Source organism: Anarrhichthys ocellatus, unplaced genomic scaffold (assembly GCF_004355925.1).
Source record: "Anarrhichthys ocellatus isolate YVR2014 unplaced genomic scaffold, GSC_Weel_1.0 scaffold8, whole genome shotgun sequence".
In the NCBI taxonomy this organism is placed as follows: Eukaryota; Metazoa; Chordata; class Actinopteri; order Perciformes; family Anarhichadidae; genus Anarrhichthys; species Anarrhichthys ocellatus.
This window is the reverse complement of record NW_022280038.1, coordinates 6,570,155-6,597,784: the sequence shown is the minus strand read 5'-3', so window position 1 is coordinate 6,597,784 and position 27,630 is coordinate 6,570,155. Positions and strand designations below refer to the sequence as shown.

At 39.7% G+C, this 27,630-nt stretch overlaps 1 protein-coding gene across 2 annotated transcripts in view; it reads left to right on the top strand.

Moving 5' to 3' along the window:
* Positions 1–27,630, top strand: part of adamts7 (a disintegrin-like and metallopeptidase (reprolysin type) with thrombospondin type 1 motif, 7) — a 50,070-nt gene that overhangs the window by 9,235 nt on the left and 13,205 nt on the right. For both annotated transcript variants that reach the window (XM_031848359.1, XM_031848361.1), the window contains exons 4-21: positions 384–577; positions 4,668–4,751; positions 5,569–5,693; positions 6,550–6,699; positions 8,635–8,778; positions 12,724–12,868; positions 17,170–17,262; positions 17,778–17,923; positions 18,447–18,616; positions 18,715–18,848; positions 19,617–19,737; positions 19,949–20,193; positions 20,721–20,853; positions 21,749–21,875; positions 22,800–23,013; positions 23,666–25,453; positions 25,877–26,029; positions 26,871–27,044. In XM_031848359.1, coding sequence (XP_031704219.1) covers positions 384–577; positions 4,668–4,751; positions 5,569–5,693; positions 6,550–6,699; positions 8,635–8,778; positions 12,724–12,868; positions 17,170–17,262; positions 17,778–17,923; positions 18,447–18,616; positions 18,715–18,848; positions 19,617–19,737; positions 19,949–20,193; positions 20,721–20,853; positions 21,749–21,875; positions 22,800–23,013; positions 23,666–25,453; positions 25,877–26,029; positions 26,871–27,044 — 4,340 coding nt within the window. The remainder of the gene's footprint in view (positions 1–383; positions 578–4,667; positions 4,752–5,568; positions 5,694–6,549; positions 6,700–8,634; positions 8,779–12,723; positions 12,869–17,169; positions 17,263–17,777; positions 17,924–18,446; positions 18,617–18,714; positions 18,849–19,616; positions 19,738–19,948; positions 20,194–20,720; positions 20,854–21,748; positions 21,876–22,799; positions 23,014–23,665; positions 25,454–25,876; positions 26,030–26,870; positions 27,045–27,630) is intronic.

The following is a 27,630-nucleotide window of genomic DNA, read 5'->3' as shown; positions in this document are numbered from 1 at the left end:
TTGAAATCAACGAGACATATCTTAAAGCTACAGACAGTTATTAGTGTGTCGCTTTTTAGGCAGATTATCCCGTCATTTATTCCATGAGACTGATGTTGGCTAAATTGTCAAAGGATGTTGGTTCTGCTTGTGTTCCTCCTTCAAAAACAGGGAAGAACACCATTCTAAGTTAAATTGATTAATTCTCACACCTGCTGTATTAACTTAACATTTTAATAAAAAGAGGAAGAATAATGCTAAAGGCAGAGAGGCTATTGGCAGGTTTTGGGTTCCAAGACAAACAGTTTTTTTTCACGTTAAGAGTCAGTTTGTTTCCTATGTTGGCACACAATGTGCCTCAGTAAGAAAGTTTTTAAATGTCCATTTCTGTCTCCAATCTCCAGATCAAAGTTTTGAGTACATTGAGAGGCAGCGGGAGCGGTGGGAGCACCGGCAGCAGGGAAGGAGGAGGAGAATTCGTCAACGCTCAGTCAGCAAAGAGAAGTGGGTGGAAACGCTGGTGGTGGCCGACCCTAAAATGGTGGAGCATCATGGGAGCAAAGCTGTGGAAAGTTACGTCCTGGCTGTCATGAACATTGTAAGTATGTGAGAATAACAATAACGTTTCCATGCATCAAAATCCACATTGTACGAATTATAGTTTCATTAACAATTTCAAATCTGTTCTTGACCAAAGAAGTTGACGAACACTCGTACGATTTTTGTCAACTAATTGATCAGTTGATTTAATCGACATATCTGTCAAATCTTGTGTTTACCAGAGATGTGTTCATAAGTTTCTTAAAAAAAAATTATTGAACAAAGCATAAAAAACGACTAACTGAGGAAAGAAATCCATGTTGACTAAGAGAAAATGACCGATGGACTAGGAGGGGGCAGCCCTACTGGAAACGATGATGCACGTGCCTGAATGCGTGATCACTGTCTAAGACTTTTTAATTAGTTTATCAGTGTCTTCTAGTAACTTCTTCTTCAGGTTTCAGGTTTTCTAAATGCTACAAACAAACGCTTTTTATGTCGGATAATGAGGCCATATCATAGGAAATAGTAATGAATGTGAAGTTGTAAACCACATTTTAGTTTTGTAGCAGGATTAAAAATCTTCCTGTACAGGAATATGGTTACTTGGAATAACCTGTTAAATCTCATTCAGGCTAAAGTTGGTCGTTATTAGTCGATATTATTATGAGTAGCTGAATTACACCGTTAACATTCCAGAAAGGTTTTATAAAGATAAATCTTGCCAGATATTTTGAATGCAGAGTTACAGGATGTTTGACCGTCTTCCAGATGTTTTGAATGACCAGATGCTGTTTCAGCTTTCCCATCCTTGTATCGGGTAACACAACGGATGGATTAAACTCCTCTCATTTAGCCACAATTAATGTTATTACTGCCACCTAGTTAGGGGTTAAGCAAACTGACTCATTGTCTGTTATTGATCAGCACAGAAGAGGGTTTTTCCAAAAAAAAAAAGTCATGTCTGGTCTCACCGCAGCTACTGAAAGTGCCATCAGAGGACAGAACATCAGGAAAGGTAATTCACTGACAGAGAAGCCTGCGGATTAACAGGCTTTACAGACAATAATACACAGAGGAACGGACATTATTCCTCACATCCTCTGTTTTGTTTTTTTTGGGGGGGGGGGGGTCTTCTAGACTCCAGCTTTGAACTTTAAAGCGCGGAATGATTCCGTTTTGTGAAAACAATCTCGCACCGGATCGAGGGAAACAACCTCCAAACCATAACTAATGGCATCATCTTCCTCAGCCACCGACTGCTCCATTGTCTCGCCACTGACGCCGTCTTGAAGTTGTCAACTTCTCAAGAGGTTCATACTTTTGTATTCTGCTGTGCTGTGTGCACCCAATGTAGCAGCCAGGATAATCAATCTCAGCAGAGAAAAAATGCCCTTTTACAAAAATAGCTCCCAACTTCCTTTCACACGGTTATTAGTGGTATTCTCTTTGTGACATTTATTACAGCCATATGTCACCAAACAAACGTCACATGGACATAAAGAAAGATGCAGTCGAAATCCATTAAAGCACTGTTTACCCTTCAAGACCCGGTGCAAATGTGCAGCATGTGAGTTGAGAGGAAACGTGTCTCATCAACAGCACATTGTTGCTTTAAATAGCTGTAGCTCTATTTTTATTCACGAGAGAAACAATAGAGAAACATGGACAAAGATTTAAAAAAAAATTGATTGTTGCTGTAAAAATGTGTTGCAAAGTTGATTCAGCTATAAGATGTGCGGCACTAGTTTAAGTGAATGAGTGCCACTATGAGAGACAAAACATTTAGATGAATTAAGTCCTTTATGTGTCGCAGCTGTTCTGTCTGAAGTGCTCAGTTACACAACTTGTACAGAAGAAATTTTTATCCGACAACAAGAACAATGAAAACAAAAACACCAGTGTTACTCTGTGTAGTAACGGAACTGATCGGACTCAAGTGGTTATTTACAAATGCACTTTTTATTGCAGAATAAGGTGCTCTCTTTTACTCCTTGGCAACAATCTGTTGCAGTTTCTAAATTGAATATTTGAGTTTCTCAAACTTTAGCATCATGTCAGCGGAACAGTGAAATACTTGTTGTTCTCTCATTGAACAAGGCATTTGTTGTGTTGAAATCTAGTTAGAAGGCTGGAGCCGTATGCATTATGAAGCATGCTTAGTGAATGAATGACTTTCAAAAATGAACGCCTGCCTGTGCATGAATTATTGTATAGAATTAGGCTATTAAAAGGAAATATTGCATTGTTATGGACAAGCGTGCCTGTATTTGTGTGTGGATAAAAGATGAGATGATGTGATTATAGTATTTACAGTATTTGTCCCGGGATGATCCATATACCAGGATGCACCTTTTTAAAGTATTCTTTTAACGACCAGTATTGCAAAACAGCATATCCTAGGCACCACAATTTAGCTGACATTGTGGGTCAATTATTTGTTATTATTGTGATGATTGCAGATGATCACAGTTGCAGTTTCCATTTGTAAATATTACTGTTTCTGTAGCATGGATCAAGGTGTGCTTGAAAAGAACTAGCAAGAGATGTTTGAACACGGTTTGAAGGCCAAAGTGTCTGCCTTGCTCGAAGGCTGGCCCGAAAATCCTAAATGTGTGTCGGGGTTTAACAAACTTAAATACTTGTAAAAGTTTGAGTTTCGGATGCTTTCTAACAATTTGACAAGCATTTTGTTTGAAGCATACTGACGCCTCCAGAGTCGTCCTCTTTCTAGCATCTTTACATTTGCAGCTGCGCATCTGTGCAGTTTTCTGTGACTTGACTATGTTAAACCAATCAGAGGCTCATTGCTGTCTGTCTTCATACAACAATGTGTTGTGAACAAATGCTGTTATAGTTGACTATAAGAAAATAAATCCAACAGACTACCTCTGTGCCCTGGGAATCAAAGCGAAATGGTGCTTTTATCTGCAACAGCTGGTGTGATTCAGGCTATAATCAGTATATAATGAGACCTTTAAGGTTTGGTGTTAATGATGCTCACAGTCTTGAATCTCATCAGTTCCCTTCACCTTTTGTTTCACGGTTCTCACCTCTAATTTCTCCATAGCGTGACCCTGTTCTCCAGTAATAAACCCCTCGCTGCCTCGTGCCCTTAATAAAGCGGAGCTCTAAATTGTCACGTGCCACCTCGGCTCAAGACCATGAGTCACTGTCAAAACAATGGGCTATTTTAGATGCAATTGTTTGTTTGTTTTTCACAATTTTCCCAGTGTTAAAACCATCTTATTTTAAAATAAGTAAATATTTCAGGGTTTATGGGGCCAGTTTCTACATTGTTCCCGTTTGTTGAGCACAGAGAAACTGCAGCGACTCGAAGTAAACTGACTGAAAGGTTATTTGCGTAAGATGTGTTGACATTAGTGTACTAACACAAAAATGTAAATGTTTAATACAAGCTATAATTATAGTTTTTCCAGCCCTTTAATTGGTGTAGGCATTTTTTTAATGCTCAATAATTGGCAAGAACAAGTGGAATAAATACAGCGAAGCTCTAAAAGCTTTGATGTCAAACCTGTGAGGTTGTTTAAGGTTTACATCACCGACTAAAAGGATTCCTCTGAATGACTCGGATCAACTTGTAAATTGATGCTTAAAAGGAATCAACAAATCAAAGGAAGCAAAATATACACAGGACAAGATGTTCCTGAAAATGTTTCATTTGTTGTATTTTTGAAAAACGTTTATAAATGTTGTGTTAGGTTGTAAACATTGGCCTCCTTGACAAAATTATATTCAAAAAAATTATATTATAAATCATATTACTCCCAACGTTTTGACATGATCTATAATAAAATATATTCTTCCTTTTAAAAAAAAAATAAATAAATAAATAAAAACACAATTTGAAGATCAGATTGTTGGGAGTTATAAAAGGAATGTCTCTTTTCATTTGATTGTTAGTTTTTGTAGATTTATATCCCAAAGTTTCTACCACACAAGACTAGCCGTGGTTTATAAAAAAGCTAATTGTATGAAGCTAATTATCCATCAATAATAATACAGTATATAATAATTAAATATCAACTGCCTAAATAGTGCATAAAGTGTCTCATTAGGATTATTTTATATACCCAATGCCTTGGTAGTGAGGTCCAAATGTTAAATGCAGTTTTTGTCTTTTTCAGGTGGCGGGTCTGTTCCTGGATGCCAGTATTGGAAACGCAATCAACATTGTGGTTGTTCGACTCATCCTACTGGAACAGGAGGAGGTTAAAACTAATTTGTTTATGATAATAAAATGTGGTTCATTTTAAGGAAAAAAAAAACAAAACAGGGAATAGGTTTTATACCTTAAAGGCATACTGAGCAGACTGTGTATGTGTGCACTAATAACGTAAGGGACATACATAGCAGGGCTGTCACTTAAGTCACAATTCAATCAACTATTTTCTATGTTTATATTATGAATGTAACCTGTATACACAGGGCTTTCTGTTTGCAAAATCACATTCATAATAAAGTATACTAAGGTTATTCTAGTTCAAAATATGTTACTGCTTTTGCATTGTTGGCAGCAGTCAACACTTACCAGATGGAACATAAATCTTTCCTGTACTGTCCTTGGCAGCAGCTGACAATAAGTTACAGATGTGAATGGAGCAAATAAACAGAACTAAAGCGAATACAACTGTAACAAGTTATACGATTGATAATACTGTCAGGTATCAGGCTAAAAATAAGAAATGTTTTTATGCGTCTTTAGTTATCTTGATAATCATGTTTACAAGTTGAAAATACATGCAGCACAGTACATGCTGTACCATTTCCTGACTTTTGTATGAATGACTGTTATTAGGGCCAATTAAAAGGCTGCAATGAATGCTGCAAGCTTAGATGGTGAAATGTAGCTGCACCTAGAGTACTTATTTAACAGCGTTTGCTGTCAAATAGAGCCTGTATTTTTCTCTTTGCTGTGCACTGTAAACATCCCATTACCTAAAAACTTATGGGACACTAGCTGCTAGCTGTATTTGTTTGCGTTACGCTCTCCTCCCTTTAACTTAATGTGACATGTGGCTGTGACAGGATGACTTAAAGATTACACACCATGCCGACAACAGCTTGAACAGCTTCTGTAAGTGGCAGAAGAAACTCAACATGAAAGGAGAGGAACACCCGCTGCACCACGATGTCGCAGTTCTGCTCACCAGGTAAATGAATACTCTTCCTCTCAGCCGCACATAATCACGTCGCCAAAGGGAGTCCATTCGTAATTGAAAAGTGAATAATCAAAGCATCATACATTTTTGTCTTTTTCATTTGATATCTAAAAGATGTTAGGTCAGGATGTAGTCAACACACAGTTAAAAAAATAATAATGAAATCCCAAATGCCTCAATGGATGAACAACAGGTATAATAAAAAGGAAAAATCGGTCCAAGACGAGTGGAATCGTCCACCCCTGACTGATTCAGGGTTTTCTTCTTGAACCATTCATGCGTTCACTGAATAATAAGCTGCCAGTGTGACAAACAACCATTTCAGACATGAGTCATTCATACGGTTCATAGCGACGCACTTGTGTCCTTCAAACCATTTAAAAAAAACATCACGCAGTTTCCAGCACAAAGGGCTGTCATGGACAAAAAAAAGCACTTCTCTCAGACACTTGACAAATGCCATTTTCCTCCTTCTAAAGCAGCGTACCGATCTGTTTCAGTATGAAGGGGCAATTCTTCTTTGCTAGATTATAAAAAAACATGACTGAAAAAAATAGTTTAGTCTTTTTACCTCTTGAATCTCTTTTTCCCTTAAAGATACAATATAATTCTCATTGCTTAACAATATCTACAAACCCATAGTTGCATCACCTGTTTCAGACAAGTTCCTTAACCAGGGTGCATTTTGTTGTTTATTCCATTTAAATGTTCTTTTAGCTTGTAAATTATATTGATGTACCCCTCCCAGTGCGACTCAACTTACTCTGACCAGTTTCTAATTCACAATGAAAATAGATGTGTTGCCTTTCATGTTGAATCAACCGACATCTGACCACACTTTTCACAGGAAGGACATCTGTGCAGCCATCAACATGCCGTGTGAGACGCTGGGTCTGTCCCATGTGGCGGGGATATGTCAGTCGCATCGCAGCTGCAGCATTAGTGAGGACACCGGCCTCCCGTTGGCCTTCACTGTAGCTCACGAGCTGGGACACAAGTAAGGTTTCACTGCCCACACAAACACAAACACACACACATCGACACATTATGTTTTGCTTTAGGTTCACATCGTCAAATAATCAGGAGAAAAAAATTCCATTCCGGTTTCAATTCAATAATATAGTTTAAATTATAATTTATATTTAATATTCAACTATCAATATATTTATTGTTTATTCATTCTAACATCCATGGAGAATCATACACCTTACTACCACGGCAATGTCCACCTGCCTTGCACAACTGCACAGTGTGCTACACTTTTAACGTTTGACTTAATATTTATGACGTCTGTGTGGGTGAAGTTTGAGAGAATGGGAGAGAGGCAGATGCCATTTTTATCTATATGACTGTCACTGCTTGTTTGACTATCAAAAGGGGTAAAAAACTGAAAGAAAAGCTCAGCAGCTTGTCCTTATCTGAGACAGTGGGATTATAAGGGTGGGTGCATACAGGAATGATTGTGTCACATTAATTGGTACTGTCGGATTATTTGTAATACAAACAATAAGAATTATCTTTGAGGAAACTGTTCACCCTCATCGTTCCTTGTGGCAAAGCTTGTAGATTGTACATTAACAGCCTTCCAGATTCCCCTTTTAGACAATACTGCAACTAAACTATTGCCTTAGATTTATAAACCACCTTGATTTTGAAAGCTTTTTTTGAAAGAGACTAGATGTTACTTTAACTTAAATTTTAAATTTGCTCTCTGTATTTTGATTGGTCACACGTAACCACATTGTTTGGAAACATAAATGGAAAAATAAGTGTTCGCCTCAACTGTTCTCAATGCTGAACCCGTGGCTAATTGATGGTGTTGTAATAAGGAGTCAAACAGACAAACCATCAGCAGCAGAGCACAGAGACATTGTCTCCTTTAGGCCTACTCCATCGATCCATTTAACAATTCTTCATGCAGTTTGCAATCACAAACCCATTCTCTTCAGACTGACTCTCCTCGACTTCACGTAATGAGAACAGTATACGGTTGACAGCTTCACTCTATTTGTTCATCTTGATTGTTGTGATCCAGCTGAGCCTGAAGTATACCTTTTAAAATGACTGACTTTCTTTATTCTCCACCATATATTCTGTATGATTGGCAGCTCGTCCTTAGTGTATGTTCAAGGTGTTAAATGGAAGACTAAGTGGATCGACCATCGTTAATACCAAGCAGTTCTTCCTGTAAGGAAGAAAATAGACTCACTGAAGCTCCAACAGGGCACTGACAGAGTTTGTTTCCAGCATTCATAAGTACAATCGTAGCTTGAAAATGTTTCTTTTAAAAAAATATTTTCATAGTTTTGTTTCTTTCTCATAATTAAACCCAATGTACGATACACAATCCAGTAGCATATAGGCTAACTAGCTGCTAAGGGCTTCAGAGAACAAATTAGTGGTTTTTTTTTATTGGTCTGGGGAAATGGCAGAAAGTTAAGAAAAATGCTTTATTTCACTGTAGGGTTCATTCCAGACATTTATAAACACAATCCTCACCTGTCAGCGGTAAAAGCGAGCACTTTTAGTGGACGTACAAGATGGTGAGGAGTTGCCCCAAACAATTACTCTACATTGCAGCGTGTTTGCTGCCTGCTGTCTGCAGTGATCTCCCTCATTACTGGACCGAATTTAAAAAAATCTATATTAGTCACTTAGACACAAAATACCAAAGTTACCCTTCAAAATAGCATCAACAGTTTGTTCACATTTGATTTCTTTTATCAGAGCTGTGCACCGCCAACAGCGTGGCTCGCTATTGTTGCACCCACAGCAAAATATATAAATATTGTAATATAATCATATACAATAATTGCACTCCATAGACGGATGCATGTATTTGCTTGTCATAACTTTACATTGAAGTACGTGTTTCATGTTGTACCCACTCACTTTAATTGCCCTCTCTGTGGGATGTGCTTCTATGTCACAGCTTTGGGATTCAGCATGATGGCAACGGTAATGACTGTGAACCAATTGGGAAACGACCTTTCGTCATGTCTCCACAGCTCCTGTACGGCACCTCCCTGCCCAGGTGGTCACGCTGCAGTCGCCAGTATATCACCCGCTTCCTAGAGTGAGTGCCACACATCCTATGTGACTGCACTGCTCACTATATACATATGACTGAGTTTGTGTGTTTTCAGCGTTCAAGGTTTCCTGTACCCGCTTCTCTTTAGATGCATTCATGTGCTGTTAAGCTGTCGAAGGCCGTCCGTTAAATATATACACTATATGTAAGGAAGTAAAAGGAGCCGATATCAGTAGGTGGTGTACATACATTTTTTTTTTTATTTTGTATATCTGGTCTAGATGATAATTCATATTCACAGTTCTTTGTTTTGATCAATGAGATTTGTCCAAGTCATATAAAATGAGATCAAATATATTCTTATGTAAGGTAACATGAAGCTGTAACATTACTTATTAACTAGTGTAATGTTTATAAAACGATCACTCTTTTAAGGGGTGTGCTTATCCTAGTTTACTTTTATTGTTGTAGACGCTTTATAAAAAATTCATCAGCCTCAGTAAAATATTTACCATATCCTGACCTGAGGGCAGACACACTATCGTGTTCAACCCACAGAGCTCATGAACAACACTGAGCTGCTGTGAACAGCGGTGTTTAGACCCACCGTGGTTTAATTCCATGTTTCTTCAGCTCTTCATTTGACCACTTTACCTGTACATAATGTACTATAAGTATACTGTGTATACTTGTATTTCCTCAGAAATCAAAACAGGCCTGCTAAACTATATTAAATATACGTTGTTTTTTTTTTAAAGTTTCAAACAATTGGCCATGGGGTTATAGTGCTACATTCGGTCATCATCCAGACTAAATGTATTCGCATGGTAACAAGGAGCTCATAATTAAGGAAATGTCAGCTGCTGCTTCCAAAGACTTGCTCTGTGATTCTTCAACAGGATATGTGTTGAACGTCTGAGATATTGCACCGTAGTTGCCCCAGTTCTTCAGCTCCAAGCATCTGGAATTCATTTAGTGGGTGTTCAGCTGCTTGACAGCATTGTGGCTTCTTGACTCAACTGTGGGGAAAAAAAGGGCCGTGGGGCGATATTTAGTCTTGTGGGAGGTTGATTCACAAAGGCCACTGGTTTGTGCGTTTGTGTCTCTGGCCGATGGTAATTAAAAAGGAGACAAGAGAGTTGTCTCAGCACTTAAAAGCACCATTTCCCACACATTTTTTTTGTTAAAAATTTGTATCGGTGCAATTGTGAAGTTTGAATTGGCCGGACTATATTATTAATCGTAATTGCTTGATTGCATTGACTTATATTAATATGTGGTTTTGAGTTTATTACTGCTAATAAGTCTGTTGGAGTCGCATGCTGGTTGGAAAAAAAAAAAGACAATTGAAATCTGTCTCCAAAAAATAATGTTCCCATTCGACAATTCAATTGAAACTGCATTTTCAATTGTGTTTCGAGGGAAACTTATCTTCTCCCTCAATGATGACGTATCACAAATACATTTCTAATCATTCCCCCGGGAGACCTCTGTCCATGTCGCGTGTGAAACCAGAAGTCCACATTGTCTAAAACTGCGACCGTAATCCTGGAGAGAATACGTTGCACCTCAAGTTGTATGTTGCTGTAATTTTTTAGCACACAAGGTTGTTCTGTGAGGCGACAGTGCTACTAAAGAGTACAGATACCAGTCATTTGTTTTTATGTGATCCATAATAACTTGTGTTACATGAAGGTAAAAAACATTCACAATGGTCTAAATGATAAAGACTAGCCCCTTTATTGTGATGGAGAGATAAAGCCCACTTCCCGCCCTCCCCCTCTCAGCTGTCGCGTCCACATCTTTTGACCTCCACGTCAGCTAGCCACTCCAAAACCACTAAATCTGCATTGATCATTTCACTGATATTTGTCTTCCCGTCTCATTGCTCTAAATGCCAGCGCCCCCATTTTCTCTGTTTTTATCTCTTCCACTGACTGCAGGACAAGGCTCCTATTGTGAATGGCTTTAGTTGTCCCGCAGGCCTCTGCTGCTCTGTGCTGCTTCAGAGGTTTGGTCCGTAGGTGTTGTTTTATGTGGAATGTGAAGGGTCACACTGTGCTGAGTGGTTTAGATGTTATCACAAAGATTGGCTACTAATAAACAGAGACCCCCTTAAATGTCCAGGGGAGAATTCCTGAAAGGCCACAGAGGCTAAGTTGCAAAGAAAGTTAATTTAATTGCTCTCTAGAGGAACCACAGACCCAAAGAGATATCTCACACATTACATAGCATATTTCATCAGATCTCATATGTCACAACATCATTTATTCTTGATATATATAAATTCGGGAGTTCATTAATTGACAAACATTCCAGGAAAGCCGGCTTTGACAAAGGTCGCAGTAGAACTTAATTTTCTCTCTGAGCTGCGTTTCAGTCCGGAGGCACTGATGGAGAACATTTTAATTGCCGCTGTTCAACAGTTGGCATGACGTCATCTCAGATTTGTGGTTAAGTGCCAAACAATCAGCCTTAGGTTTCTTTGAATCCTATTTGTCTATTGTTTTTTTTTAAATTATTATTTAGGTTAACTCATGAGAGTAAAATATTTTCGATATAGAAATTGTTACATTTGGTCTAAATTTGAGGACATTTTCTTGTAGCAAGACTTTGTTCAACATTTTAGAACATGTACTATTTATAGAGTACCTGCTCTTTAAAGCTGCTTCAATCATATGTTGATATTAACTTTGGATGTCCGGATCTGATCTCAAAGATTGTTTATTTACATAATTTATGTGCACTCATTGAATTTCAGCTCGGTGTTAGTTTCACACTCTCCACGCCACTGCAACAAAATCACCGTGGGCAAAAAGCCATTAAGAGTAATTTATTCAAGTAATTCGTTCAAAACATGTACAGACAAACGATAAATAAATGAATGAACAGAATACATTCGGGCAACAGGAGGACATATTTAAAGGGAGAGAGGAATTGCCTTGAGGAAGACTCCGGTGCCACGCAATGACTGCCGGGCAGAATGCGTGCATGTACAGTCCTGCTACAGCCGCAGGTACCAGATTTGACCCAGATTCATGTTCATTTTGTTTCCTTGCCTTTCGTCAAAGTATTTGATTTATTGATTGCTGTTGTGGTATAAAGACAATTTCAACAAACATAACTAAAATGTTTTTGAAAAAGATTACCAACCCTAGTTTAAATTTAAATAATATATTTGAACAAAATACTCATTATTGTGACTGACAGAATTAAGTGTAATTGGCTATGGTAATTGGAAGCTATAATGAGACGCCTAATAAAGTATTAAGCGATGCCCTTTGCTGTACTTCCTCCTCTGGAAGTCGTTTAAAAGTGGTAATGACACTGCTTTTTCAGCTCAACTGTGCTGCTACACTAATAGCAGACTATTATTATTATTATTATTTCCCTTTAGAGTCAACTGAGAATTTGTTCTCATTTATGACGACCTGGCCAAAAAAGGCAGCAAAAGGAGACGAGACAAAATAAAAAATATATACATCTCAAACAAAACTTGCAACATCACAATATGTACAATAAAACAACTGGAGAAGCAAATTCTTCTTTCTTTTTACATGTAATACACATTACTTCAACAGTTTTTAATTTGTTTTAATTGGACCAATACTTTGAATGTACTTTTGATTGAACTTGATTGCTTCTGCTGAAGTTAACAAACACCATTGATGTCCTGTGATCATGTCATCTCATTTCCATGAAATGCATATGCAGTGAGGAGAGCGGCGAACCTTGCAAACCTTCTCACAAACTGCAACTCCAGCCTGTTGCGTCTGCTTGAATACTGCACGTGTGATTAAGGCAGACTGTGCCACAAGCCTCACACAATCTGACCCAATTATCGACTCTGAAGGAATATCTTCGTGTGTGTGTGTGTGTGTGTGTGTGTGTGTGTGTGTGTGTGTGTGTGTCGAATACATTTTTGAACTGTGCTTACCAGACTCTGTTTCTTTTTGTAATCATCCACCTCCCTCCTGCCATCCCTCACAGTCGCGGCTGGGGCTGGTGCCTTGATGATGCCCCGGTAAAGGATAAGCGGTCTCTGAACTCGGTGCTTCCTGGGGTTCTGTACAGCTCTGCCCACCAGTGTCGGCTGCAGTATGGATCTGGGTCCCTGCTCTGCGATGACATGGACGTAAGGCATAAACACATCAAAATAAATCCATACAAAGTCATGTGCAGTTGTATGGAAATAATGGGGGTCTCTTGTATTCTCATTCTTTCCTTTCTCTACTATTCTCTCTACTTTGCTCAGTCTTGGCCTGTCTCGTTGTTGTTTTCATGTCTCTCCCATGTCTATTCTTGCAACGACGTCTGTTTGCTTCTGATTTGACCCGCTCTTCTACTCTTCAAGCGCTCTTAGAAATATGTTTTTCTTTGTGCTCTCTGCCTCCTCCATTAGTCCCTGATCCTATTGTGTTTTCAGTACAGTGTGTGCTGTTCCAACTTTACCATTTAATTATTGTATCACATTGTTCACAACTACAATAAGTACACCATGTGTACTTATTATTAATACATGCACCTACTTTAACTTTTTTTTTTTAGTTTCTGATTTATTGGATATTGTATTTGAATCATTACTCCAAAGAGCTAAGAGTACATGCTTTACTGTTTTTAACTGATGTTCAATTCTAACATGTTTTTAGGAGAAATAACTGTAATAAAAATATAACCCTAAAAGAAATAACATTGGTACTAAAAGACCTGAGTGGTGTCTGCAGGTCCTCTTTTCGGGGTGCATACCAATAACTAATAACCTTCACCAATAAAGTAGAGTAGCATACTATATATGTAACTTTGGAGGTGGGTATCAACATTTTTATCAGTTGCTCAAATATTCTCTTTTATAGATTATGGTCTGACAATGTCAAAGAGACTCAAGTGAAAACAACCTGTAACAATAAAAGTGAACCAACATATTGGTTAGTTGTCGTTTGGTCGTATTTCACTGGAAAATAAACAATAATGAAATCATTTCAGTCATATTATTTTTATTTAGGCACAAAATAAGTTTAAATTATAGCCTGAAGAAGCAATCAGTTACTGAGTTATCAACATTTTCAATATCTTTGTACTATTTTATTATTATATAGGAAATCAGGACACATGTCTGCAGTATAGGTCACTTCACTGTCGTAATGAGTGTTTACACACGGCTTCTTCAATCTTCTGTGTGCACAACATGTGCTATATGGATTATGTAAAGGGCACACTGTATGAAAAACTCCAAACCTACATGAGTGAAAATGAGCATGATGTGTGCCCTTTTAAAATGTTCTGGTATTGAGGGTTTTTTTTTTTTTTAAATTCTTGATGGACAACAGGAACGGTGCCGGTAAGCCTGCTGTGCAGCTTCCACAACCCTCTGCACTTTGCTGTGTCATGTGGTCATTATCAACACTTGTACACACCTGCTGGCAAGCTCGACAGTTAATTATGTCTCCAAGGTTTGAGCCTCTACTATAGTAATTGTACTGAAAGTTTTGAATCCAGACTGGGACCTACAGATCCTTCTTAATCCGTGTCAATAGATCGAACCAACAGCTTGTTACTCATATGTTGGTTCGATCCTCATCTTGCAATCGTTTTACAAATTGTAGAGTTGACATTAAGTCACTCTGTGCTATTGTGCCATTAACAATTTAAGAGTGTTCATTTAGATGACACGTCAACAGCTGAGTGTAATCTTTCAAATGTCGATCTATCAGTAATGATCTCATCTCAGTGTCTCACCACTGAGACGTAACCTATCCTATTTTAAATAACCCAGACTAGACAAGGAGCTGTAATAGCACTGACCTTTAGTTAGAGTTGTAACACTGTGTCTCAGGCTGCATTAAGTCTGAAGGAAGCACTGGATTAAAAGACCCCAAGGGAAGCTGTATATGCATTTCTACAAAAGTTTAAGGCTTAAGTTTCAAACTCAGGAATTTTGAAGTGAGTAACTCCGGCTTAACACCAGACATGGTGGTCAAAAGTCTCAACTGCAGGATATTTGTAAATGCTAAAATGTAGGCAGCACTGAGGGATACCGCAGTTGATAGCCAGCATCATTTTTGCTTTTCTTTATATCCCTCAGTCTGCCATCAATTGTTGTGTCAAGAAAGAGGAAAAAGAGACCTTAATGAAAACTTGGTTGTGAAATATGGTCAGACACATCGCCTTCTTTAATCCAACATGAGAAAGCTGTTGAGGGAGGAGGTTTCAGAAGCTATTCAACCGTCTGACAAGCAGGTCTGATGGAGCACACTGGAGCATGAAGGGCCCCGCTGGTTTCATTTTATGTTCTGTATCTGTAAGCAGCTCAACATGGCCGTACAGAACTGCCATCCCTTTTTAGCACGGGAAACTCCCCTCTCTGCATTCATCAGTCCTAGATTCATGACGTGAGCTGGATTTTAAACTCATCTTACCGTGTAGCTGGTCGTGGTAACATGAGTCACATGTGGCATGAGGTAATTAGAGTGACCGGTTGAGATTTTGGGAAGGTTAACAAGCCGATGGGGAACGAGGCATGAAGCAGTCTCATTATTCAAACTCGCTGCTGAAGAAATTAAGACTTGACGTGATTGAAGCATAGTAACGATTTTTAACACAGGATTTGCATAAACGGACTGATTAAGAGTATTTCCTGCGTTATGTGTGTTTGAGTAGATGTATTGCAGATTCGATATAAATCCCGTCTGCCATTACTGCTGTCCGTCTTAAAGCTTTGTAAGACTCCTGTGTATTATGGTCGGAAGCAGATCTGAATGATTTATACGCAGCTCATCCGGCCACAGCAGCAGTAATGGCAAAAGGATGGACAGGCGGAGACCACACACACGTGCATTTTTACACCAATTTCCTCAACGTAACAACGTAGTGTCTCTACATGTACAATTTGTTACAACATGTGCATTTTTTTACAAGCGCCTCACACAAATGCTTACGGAATTACAACACCATTCAAGAAAAATCCAATCCAGTAACAAATTCCCAGTCAATTTTCTTGAGTTAAAATTTGAGCGGCGCCTGTTTCTTTTTATAGCATGCTTACCAACCTTTACGTTTTAATGTACCCTGTGGAGTTTTCTTCTATACAAACGTAGTCGTGTTGACATTCAGTGTGTCTGTCCAAAATGCATGATGTGTACGCTTGAAGGTGCGATATAAGAGATTGGGAACATCCGCATTAGCCAGCCGTCTTCTTCCTTCATGAAACCGGAGGACATAATACAATAATCTGATTGACACAACCTCTTCTTTTACCTTCATGTTTCATGCAGTTGGCGGGAATGTGATACCTCATCAACCGCATGGTAGTGCAGCATGAATTACAAAATGGTGCCAGGAGTGAACAAAACCTCCATGAACACTGTATTCAGCATAAACAAAGAGATACTTTCGATAGAATTATAGATTTTCATGTTGACAAATATAGAAACTTGGAAGATTTCAATGGTAAGAATAGTTTTAGGCTGTACGCAGACATACTGTAACAGACATCACGATATATAGTAGGTTGTTTAAATTAAAGAGATGAAATAAACAATGTAGTTTAACCTGTTTAGATCACATCCCCAGTCATATAACTTCAAAAACAATTACAAAATATCATGTTTCGCATACGTCACAGTACACAAGCTTAAAACTCTAACTTCTGTTTCACTTCATGTTTTATTTTTAACACAATGTTACATTGACAGTAGCTTTGTAGTACAGCTTCCTGGATGCACTGTACGCGCAAAACAGTGTTATGTTTTGATTGAAAGATTCCTATGGATTCAGATGATCAATCCATTTCTTTTGGATGTGTAATCTCCACTTTGAGAATCGACAGTGTCTTTCCCAGCCTTTATCTTTGTTATCAGTCAGAAGATGGTTGGAGATTATTAAGTGGAAAATAAGATAAATATTGCTCACAGATAACTGTAACTACTTGCATTCTGAAGGTTCAAATCTCACAAAAACATCCTAATCTTCAGTATGACGCTTTGGGCCAAATGCAAACACATTCAACACAAATGTCAAGCAACAGCAACAAGAATGGGCTCAGATAATTGGAGCAATCAGCCAAGGAACGTCTAAACAAACAGTAGATTTCACCTTTCGGTGTTATCAGTCTTCACACGCAGATTTTTACCGCTGTGGGAAATAACTGCTTCTTATTGATCTTTTGATTCATTATTGTTGCGGATAAAGGACTGTTGTCCGTAAAACTTATTTTTATATTCTCAATGTGCTTTTCACAGTGGCAGAAGAAAATAAGTGCAAATATATACAAAACCCAATCAAAAGAGGAAGAACATCTTCAACACGTCTGCAAATCCAGATTGATCGCGTTCATACAAAATCTGCATTTTAAACACTTTTGTTTACTATTAATTTATCATAAGTACACAAGCAAACATGCTGTGGTACTAAGACATAAATCCCTCTCTGCTTTCCTAGAACGTATGCAGCACTCTGTGGTGCACTGTGGGAACGACCTGCCACTCAAAGCTGGACGGGGCTGTGGATGGGACCAGTTGTGGAGAGGACAAGGTGAGTCTTTCATTTCATGAGCATATAAAACGAATGAGACATGCATTGTGAATTTGTTGTTGACAGGAGTGTTCAGTCTCTAATGGGAAGGGGCTTTATCATGGGAGTCCTTCCTATTTGCAGTGTTTGTTTTTTAACTGAGAGAAATAAGAATTTAATTTCATCTTCACTGTTATTGTGCACATGACCGTAAAGAACATGAACCAGATGCCTTGTGGCAGCAGGTTGGCAGAATGAAGTTAGTGACTAATGTAGCTACGCAAACTACCGTGACACGCAAAGTAATAAAGCGCAAATAACATATTCTCGGCTCTCATAAAAAGTGCAGAGAAAATCTACATGTGGTGATATTTAGACATGCGTAATGTATCAGAATAGAGTACAAACTGTTCTGTCTGAAATACAGACAACATGGTGAATGCAAACCTTGAAAGAACAAGAAGATGAAGCTCACAGTTTGAGTAAATGTATTTGATAATTTAAGCTTTGCTGTTTTTTTTTGTTTTTTTTACTAGTGGTGTTTCAGTGGAGAGTGTGTGGTGGTGGGATATCAGCCAGAGAGTGTAAGTGGTGGCTGGGCATCGTGGAGCGAGTGGTCGGCCTGTTCGAGGACGTGTGGGGCCGGAGTCCAGAGCGGCTATAGAGAATGTGATAACCCAGTGTAAGTTTTACTCTTCAGCCAAAAATACTTCAGGAAGTGTTCTTGTTTTTAACTATTGTTAGTATTGCTTTTTTTTTTTTTTTTTTCTGTGAATGATGAGGCTTATTTATGAGCTAATCCTTTAATATCCGATATCCGAGTTTAAACACAGAGCCATTGGTAAAAGGCTGTTTAACTTAGACTTTCAGGCTGTGTAATGTAGTCTCTTTATAAGAACATGGAGAGATTAACCTTATGATTGACATTTGGATAATGAAAGGAGCATCGGGCAGTAACTTAATTCACACATTTCATCGATCTTTAGATTGCCAGTGAGAGACGGTAGAAGTTATTGTGTAATCTATAAACGATAGGGATGATGTTATAAGCAAAGAAATCACAGAGAGATATCACAGAACCTTTTATTACTTATTACAGATCTAAAACGTCTCCTCTTCACTCCACCATTTCTCACCATATCACAAATGTTTGAAAGTAAGAGTCAATGAGCAGAACTGAAATACTGTCTTTGACGATCCAACAGTCCAAAGTACAGAGGGAGGTATTGTTTGGGAGAGAGACAGAGGTACAAGATCTGCAACGCCACACCGTGTCCTCATGAACTGCCCACCTTCAGAGACATCCAGTGTGCTCACTTCAACACCGTGCCGTACAAGGGCCGGTTCTACAAGTGGGAAGCAGTCATTAACCGAGGTGAGCAGAACAAACTTCATTTAGGCTGTGACGGTATTCAGGCAGTGTTAAAACAGCACCTTTTGGTGTCTTTGTGTCTCTCCGAAAACTCTTTTCAGTCAGCCCTTGTGAGCTGCACTGCCGTCCACTGGATGAACATTTTTCTGACAAGATGCAGGAGGTCGTCGCCGATGGGACGCCGTGCTACCAAGGCAACAAAAGCAGAGATGTGTGCGTGAACGGCATCTGTAAGGTATCAACACCGTTCCTACTATTCCACATATTCTTTCACCAATATATTTCGTCGTCTCCTCTTCAGCATTTGACAACATTCACTTGATTATTCCATCCTTGTATTTCTCATTCATTTTCGTGTATTTAGTTGGTTTTCTCTGCAACACAGTGTTGTACATTTGACATTCTGCATGAAAATGAGCTTGTTGATAGAAAGACGTCGTGGCTGTTATCACACTGCTCTTGCCTATCACCCGGGGGCCAAAATGCCAGTCACTGATAGAGATGTTGTTTTGATACTGAGTGGACAGCAATTATAGACTTTGTGGCTCTGATTTCATGACATTTTGTGACATTTATGTCAGGAAGCAACATGTCTTCCACCTTTTTACCTGGAAACCATTTGGAGTTTTGAAGGGTCGCTGTAACATTGAATGTCAAATCAGTATTTCTTTTCTTTATTTCAATTCCATAGTGTTCCTTTAACTCAGTACAGGTTGTGACAACAATTATAAAGCAGCAAGAAACAATACTAGGGATTACTTGGATCTTCACTTACATCTCCTGTCTTATCTGAACAAGTCAGGGGCAGATGAGATGAGGTGAGACATGGTTGTGTTCTGTGCACTAATGAACAGATCCTTTGGGGCTCATTAAGTCTTTAATATGCAGTCCCCTAATTGCAGCATTATGCCTGTTATCTAATTTGACCTTTGTTGTGTATTCACTTTAAAGTTTGTTCTAGACAATGCATTGTGGAGTTCATTTTGATGCATATGTGTTATAGAATTTAGGCTGTGACTATGTGATCGACTCCCGTGCTGTCGAGGATCGCTGTGGAGTGTGTCTCGGTAACGGCTCCACCTGTACAACTGTGAGGAGAACATTTGAGGAGACTGAAGGACTTGGTAAGGTTCCTAATAACTGTGTTTTAGCAATAGACCACTTTGTGGAAGATATTTTGACATGAATGACAATTTAAAACAAAACTCCTTTTGGTAAAAGCCTAAAACTCTCCAAGGTGGCATTTTTCTCCTCCGTCTTCTCCACTATTTGTTAACTGTGTATCAGGTAACTTTGTCCTTCAATTTCACTTCTTGAAAATGTAATGCCCTTTAGGCTACGTAGACATTGGACTGATTCCAGAGGCAGCCTGGGACATCCGCATCGAAGAAGTGGCTGAAGCTGAGAATTTCTTGGCGCTACGAAGTGACAACCCCAACAAGTATTTTCTGAATGGTGGCTGGACGATTCAGTGGAATGGAGAGTACAAGGCAGCCGGGACAGTATTCACCTACAAGAGGACGGGACACCTGGAGAACCTGACGTCTCCTGGGCCCACCATGGAGCCCCTGTGGATTCAGGTCGGATTAACGTCTAAATGTAATGTTTTGCGTTTGGAAGACCAGAAAGCCAAACCTAGTATGCCAGATGTGGTGGAAACACAAACAGGAAATATGCAACATTTTTAGTTTGTGAAGTAGTCCCTTAGATCCTGGGAATATTTTGTCGATAAGGGCTGAATGTTTTCTGTATGTGGTTGAAAATAATTTTTTTAAGTCTCCACGCCGACGACAGCCGTGGTCGCTGTTGTTCGTACGTCCGTATCATTCTTGAGAACATGATATCTCAGAAACACCTTCTGGGAATTTCTTCAATTTTGGCACAAACGTTCACTTGGTCTCAAGGTTGAACTGATTTAAAATTGGGTGGTCAAAGGTCACTTTGACCTCACAAACCTGTTGTTGGCCTTAACTAAAGAATTCATATGCTAATTATGACAATTTCACACAAATGTTTAATAGGATCAAATGATGACATTTTAGACACCATTTTGGTGGTAATTCTAGTTGGCTTTTAATCTGTTTTGATATTGTCTTGTATGTTACAGCTTCTCTTTCAGGAGAGCAATCCAGGAGTTCGGTACGAGTACACAATTAGTCGAAATGTGGACAACACCTCTGCGCCCGTTTTCTTCTGGAAATACGGTTCATGGACCGAATGCAGTGCGACCTGTGGAACAGGTAAGAGAACCAACTTGAGGTTTTGCTATGGCTAGGTTTGTAGGTAGAGGGGCTGGTAAATGTTTCACTCCTAGTTCTGAATATGCCGTGCGGTGGGAGGAAAGGTTCAACAGGAAAGAAGTTTCACCAAAATGAGATGACAGAACATCTGACGACTAAGTGTCTACGTAAAGGAAAAAGAAACTCGCATGTCCTCTATGACTGCTTTAAGCTTCTGCCATCAGGAATGTGTTTCAGATCTCTTGTATGTAAAACAAATTGGTTTTATTACAGAAGCCATTCGACTTGTGAACATCCACAGTATGAGATATGGCCAGTTTACCTTGTATATAAACCAGTAAAGCAGAATTTGAGCTTTTAAATTTTGTCTATACATAATGTGTGTGTCTGCCAGCTATGGACTTGCCACTGCTATTAATCCTTGTGTATGTGTTTTTAACATTTGTATTAGGACTGTGATACATTCACTTTAGCCCCACCCCTTTTAATAAATCACGTAGCGTTGGTCGTAAACACTCTGCGAATCATTAGTTTGTGTGTGATGATGTGGACACATGTACCTCGTTGCAGCTACTGTGAATCAGTGCCTGTTTCTTTCCGCCTCCATCTGGGCTTCAATCTGACGTAGCTGTCTTGTTCTTCAAGAGGTGTCTTTGAAGATTTAAATTGAATCAAGCAGAGGCCTCACGGAGGTGAGGTGTCACCTGCTCTGACGGGGTGGAAATAGTGATGATGGAAAAAGGTATTGCGGCTTTAGAAGACCAGTCCTTTAATGTACTGCTTTATGCAAAGCTGTCTGGAGAGGAGATTGATTTGTGATGTTGAATAGCCAAAATGTCGTTGTGCGTGTATGCCTAGTCACAAAAGTTTATCTCCCCTCCCACTGGTATTCCAGGTGTTCAGAGGCAGATTGTTCACTGTGTGGAAAGGACAACTGGGATAGTGGAGGAGCACTTCTGTGACCCTTTAACCCGGCCTGACGATAACCAAACCAGCTGTAACAAGGATCCATGTCCAGCCATGTGAGTTTACCCTCTGGACATTGTATACAAAATGACACCAGCAGTATTCACACACACACACACACACACACACACTCAGGGATAAGACACTTGTCTTTCAACCTTTGCAGGAGCTTTGTGGTGTGCATGGGAGAAAATAATTCAAGCTACCAAACCCAAAGTTGCTGCTTGAGTCCCACGTTTAGTATTTTTGTACAGCGGATATTATGATTTGGTGATGGGAACAGAATAATGTAAAATAAACTGTATCTCCAATAATCGTGTCCATGTGAAAGCTGTTTTGATAAGAATCACCACTTGCAGTTTTCCTCCCACACATCTTATTGCACCAAACCGCAGCACCCAGTTCCTTTGCTACAGATGATGTTAGGAGCCATTGAACGCTGATTCTGTGGACGTGGACGTTACAATTACAATGAAGGACAACATTTGTGTTAAACGTTCTTTGCATGATGAAGGGCATAGACATTAATCAGTGATGGATAAACTGTCACTGATTAAACCCTGTTTCTACAGTATTGCCATCTTACAAAGCAAGCAATGTAATCATTTTAGCTTTTTGCTTTTAATAATGTAGTTGAAGTAGCTAAAATTGTGAGACGGGGACTGAAAGTTTTGACTAGCAGAAATCTCACCATTAAAATGAAGCAAGACGTGAGACATAATCTGCTCCTCCTGCTCTTAAAACAAAACACACACCTAGCTTCCCGAGCACATACAAGGAGATGTGGATTCCCCTTTTTATTTGGACTTCAGTATTGTTTTTTTGACACACAAAAAAAACGACATGGAAATTGTGTGCTTGAGGGCGATAAAATTTAACTCTCTGAGCTGGCAGCACAGCTGTAAAATATTGTCATTTTTATTCACAAGTGTGCCATTAAATTGTAAATATTTGCACCTTTTGTGTCTGTGTGCGTGTAGATGGTGGGTTGGAGAGTGGCAGAAATGCTCAGCGAGCTGTGGGAGCTTGGGCCTGACTAAAAGGACAGTGCTCTGCATCCAGGCAGTAAGTGCTGAGGAGCAGGAAGCCCTGCAGCCCAGTGCATGTGAACACATACTCAAACCTGAGTCCCTATCCTCCTGCAACACGCACCTCCCCTGCCCAGCAGACTGGACCACGGGCAGCTGGTCAAAGGTGAGTCTCAAATGGAGGATGGGGTTCTGGTGTCTCTGCAACTGTGCTGCTTCAAAATGTCATGCAAATTGTTCAACATAAATTCTTACAGATGCTTTCATATTTTCTGATAAAGTCTTACTGTGAAAGATGTTAGATTATTTAGTGATCTTGGAGAAAGTGGTTCATGCTGTGATTGTCTAGTTCTTTTGTTAGTGTGCGTTTCTTCATTCTGGCAGCGTGTGCCACAAGACATTTTTCCATCTCAAGCTTTTTCAAAATACGAAAGTGAGTCAGATAGTGAGTAACTACACAAAGGTAATTTCTGTTGTATTTTATTTTTTTGTCATATCAAAGTCTTTTTTTTTTTTTTCCTGCACACTTTTAAGAAATGTTTTAGAAATAAGTGAAATTACTTTATCAATGTTTCCTCAAACTGAAGCATGTGCATTCACAGTATGTTGTGTTTGGTGCTAATGAGCAAATGAGAAATTGTTTCAGTCCTGGCTCCGTCTCAGCTGTTATGCGCAAGGAGCTGAGGCTACAAGAATCCAATTTAGCTACTTTTTTCTTGCATTTACAAGATGTCCTTTATATTTTAGTTATACCCTCATTTTAAAAGTAAAAGCTTGGCCTAACTATCATCTGATGTTGTGTGTTTTCTCCCGTGCAGTGTTCACTGACTTGTGGAAGCGGAGTACGTCGCCGTAATGTCACCTGCTCTAGAAACACCGGTGTTGACTGCGACCCTCAGAAGAAGCCCCTTGCTGTGACTACCTGCTACGTCCAGGACTGTCCACAAGTGGTGGATAATTTTGGAGGCGTCGACTGGTCTGGAAGTGGCTGGTTGAGCAAAGAAGTGCTCAATGAAATTAACTCCATACCTGAAGTCAAACCTCCTCCCAAATACAGCACCACCAGAGCCCAGCCAAGAAGTAACAATAATCACCTCGACAACATTGTCGAGGGGAATTTTCACTATCACAATAATCTTGAAAATATCGATCACTCTCCGGAAAACAGTGTTCAAGTTGATGATTTTTACTATGACTATAATTTTATCAACTTCCATGAAGACTTGTCGGATGACTTTGACAGCGATGGAACAGATTTAGGGGATGGTCACGGATTCGAGGCTCCACCGGAGACCAAGCCAACCCGCAGAGTGAAAGAAAGTGAAACTACAGAAGCTCCTTCAGACATTTTTACATTAACAAATTCCACCTTGAAAACTGAAGAGCCACAGAACACAGATCTGGATAATACAAAGGACAATGGAAATGCAGCAACAAAGGAGTCGATGCAAACGCATTTCGAAAATTTGAATGACCTTCTGTCTGAGGATTCTCTTCTGCCCGTCTCTGCCACTCGCTCACCGCTGTCGTCTACACTTAAAGAGACACGTGAGGAGGATGTGTCGTGGCCTGAAGACATTACCACAATGCCTAGTCTGGTTTCCACTACAGAGGAGCCCAGACATGATCTGAAAGTGGAGCAATATGGAGAGGAGGCTGAAAATAACTATGATATTTTCACTGAGGATGTCACTGTGATTCCAAAACATGCCGCTTCCGCCCTCGCACACCAAACCAATATCAATGCCACTGTCGCTACAACCGTGAGTGCTCAGGAGACAGAGGAACATGATGATTACAGCTACAATGAACATTTTACACTAGGTCCGGATATCTCTGCAGACCAGGAAGATGTAGAGAGTCCAGAACCTGTTGGCTCTCCCACGCCAGCAACTATAATTCAGGTTCAGACTGAAGTCCAGCTGGATGAAAGTGCTTCAGAAATACCTCAAACAACCAGTCAATCAAGAACTGTCTTCACCTTGGAGGATCTGGACTTGGATCAGACTGACTTTGATACAGTTTATGCCACTAGCGAGGGTAATTCATGGGATACAGACCTTGACCTTGGTACAACCTCACTTCCTGCCTCTGAGAAATTCACTCCTCTCCCTGTTCCCTTTCTGCAAATCTCAGGAAACCGAGAGGCCTCTGACTCTACGCCTTCAGCTGGAACAGAAATCATACCTCCCACAAACCTGGAGGGAGCCACTCGGCCCGCTCCAGCTGATGACCTGCCAGCTACAGTGAAACGGATACCGACACAACCCACCTTCACTGAAAGAACTGGAACGAATTCCGCATCCCGAGCGCCATTGTCGGATTCAGCTGATTTTGACTACAATGAAATAGTCGTTCCCTCGTTAGTGAGGAGCGGCAGTAGCACTGATCCGGGCCCCTCGTACCAGCTTCCGGCAAACGCGGCAACCACTCCTCAGCATGGCACTACACCAGTACGACACATGGAAGCACCAACAACTATTGGGCCCATTTTGCCAACCCATCCACCTATTCTGTGGCCGCTTCCAGTCCCGACGTCTGCCCCGACTTCAGCCTCCACACAAATCACTACCGCTGCCTACTGGGTCACCGGCAACTGGAGCGCTGTGAGTCTGCATTAATCCACACATTCTGGTGTTCCACTTATACTGTGGGACGTAGCACAGCTGTGTCTCGTTATTTTTTTTGTCTCCGTCTGATTTTATTATGCAGACACAGCGTCTAGTTTTGGTCCCTGGACACATTTGTATTCTTTGGAGACACCGTTTGACCTAAAGCTTATGCAGCGAATGTAAATTTATGTAATGAATTTTTATGGAACATTTGACAAACGGTTGCTTCTGCACAAACCCCTGTTGTGCTGTACATACAATTCAAAGAATTTGCATAAAGGAAAATAACTGAAAGTGACAAACATCTCTGAATTTCCCATGACTTGCATTGTTATCAGTGAGGTCACATGTGCATGCTGGAGCTGTTCGTGCATCCAACCCTGTAGTGTACTCATGTGTTTCTACATTTTTGGATAGTGCTCCACCAGCTGTGGTCTGGGTGCCATCTGGAGGACTTTGGTTTGCAGTACTGGCTCTGACTCTGACTGCGATCCTGCTAAGAGGCCTGCGCCAGCCCAGCGATGTTACCTGCGCCCCTGTTCCACATGGAAAGTAGAGGAATGGAGTGAGGTGAGACCCCTTTTATGTATGAAAACAATTTTAACAGTATCTTTATTCTCTTTAAACATGGTTATAATACAAGCCATAATTTACAGTAACTACTAACGGTATCAAAGACAAGACAGAACAGTAGGAAAATAAATAATACAAAATAAATAGAAATAAAAATACTGTTTTAAGCAGGAGAAACATTATCATATGTACATTGTCACATCAGTCTAAGATATTTTAAAGCGGTCCACAGATGATCGGTTGCATTAACATCAATATGGTTATTGTTTACTGGTTTTTATGCATTTTTACCCTGAAATTCTTTTAGATTTGTGTATATGCACTGCATAAGGTATGTCATATAATGATGTATTTATTTATTTAGTAGCACCGTCCTGTGGCTGTTGGGATAGCAATGTCTGTCGATCCAACACTTTGGTCCCGACTGAAATATCAAATGAATTGCTCATGAAATTTGGCACAGACATTCGTAGTCCACAGAGGATAAATTATCGAACGCACTATATCTAACGCCACTGTGAGATGGACATTTGTGTTGTCTTGGTAAATATTCACAATAAATACTGATACAAATTTTTATTTTTTTTTGTATAAAACTGAGAATAATGAGCCCAAATTTAAGACACAGAAAAACTGGACCTGCTGTTTGGTCTTGAAGGCATCCATTCATCACTTCAGCTGAGTTCATATAAGTAAAGCTTTTTGGATGAGTGATGTAACCCAAATAAAACCAGTTTCCTCAGACACACCACTACTATTACTACTACTACACACACTACTCATACTTACAAGCTCCAGCAGCTCCTGCTGTTTGAACAACAATCATGTCTTCTCCCAGTGCTCCAAGAATTGTGAAGGTGGTATCAAATCACGAGAGGTCCAGTGTTTTGACTTGCGGGATCGAAGGCCCCTACGACCTTTCCACTGCCGGGCCATGTCCTCCAGGCCACACACCCAAGTGACCTGTAACCTTCAGCCCTGTCTCAACTGGTACACCTCCTCCTGGGGACAGGTGAGTAATTTAAAGCGAACAATGAGAGTCACTGTGAAAAAAACGCAGTGGAGTGTTCTCTGGTTGTCTGCTAGAAAGGCGTAATTCCACTCAAAGCATGCCTTGTTGGTTTTTCAAATGAAATGGTGGCAAGAGTAATAAAAAACAGTCCGAACATTTCAACGCAATATCAAAAGGAGATAACATGCTCTTAAAGGATTATACCCCAACCACGCAATAATTATGTAACAAAAACATTTTTAAATTTTTTTTATTTTTTTAATTTATTTTTTTTTTTTTTTTAATTGATGGATTATCTATTTGAAACAAGCGCCAAGTCTCTGCATCTTGATTTTAATGTTGTACTGAAATGAGCAAAAAGTGGAAGTTCAGTCATAATTTTCAGTGCAATGGTAAGATAAACAGGACTATGATCCTTTAACTGCGCACTGTCTACAGTAAATGAGAACACCCGCCTGAACCTCTTTATGCGTACCGTTTCCTCCATGCTCGGCAATCAACTCAGTCAAGGCTGTATGCACCAAAACGCTTAGATCGAAGTGTGTGTGTGTGTGTGTGTGTGTGTGTGTGTGTGTGTGTGTGTGTG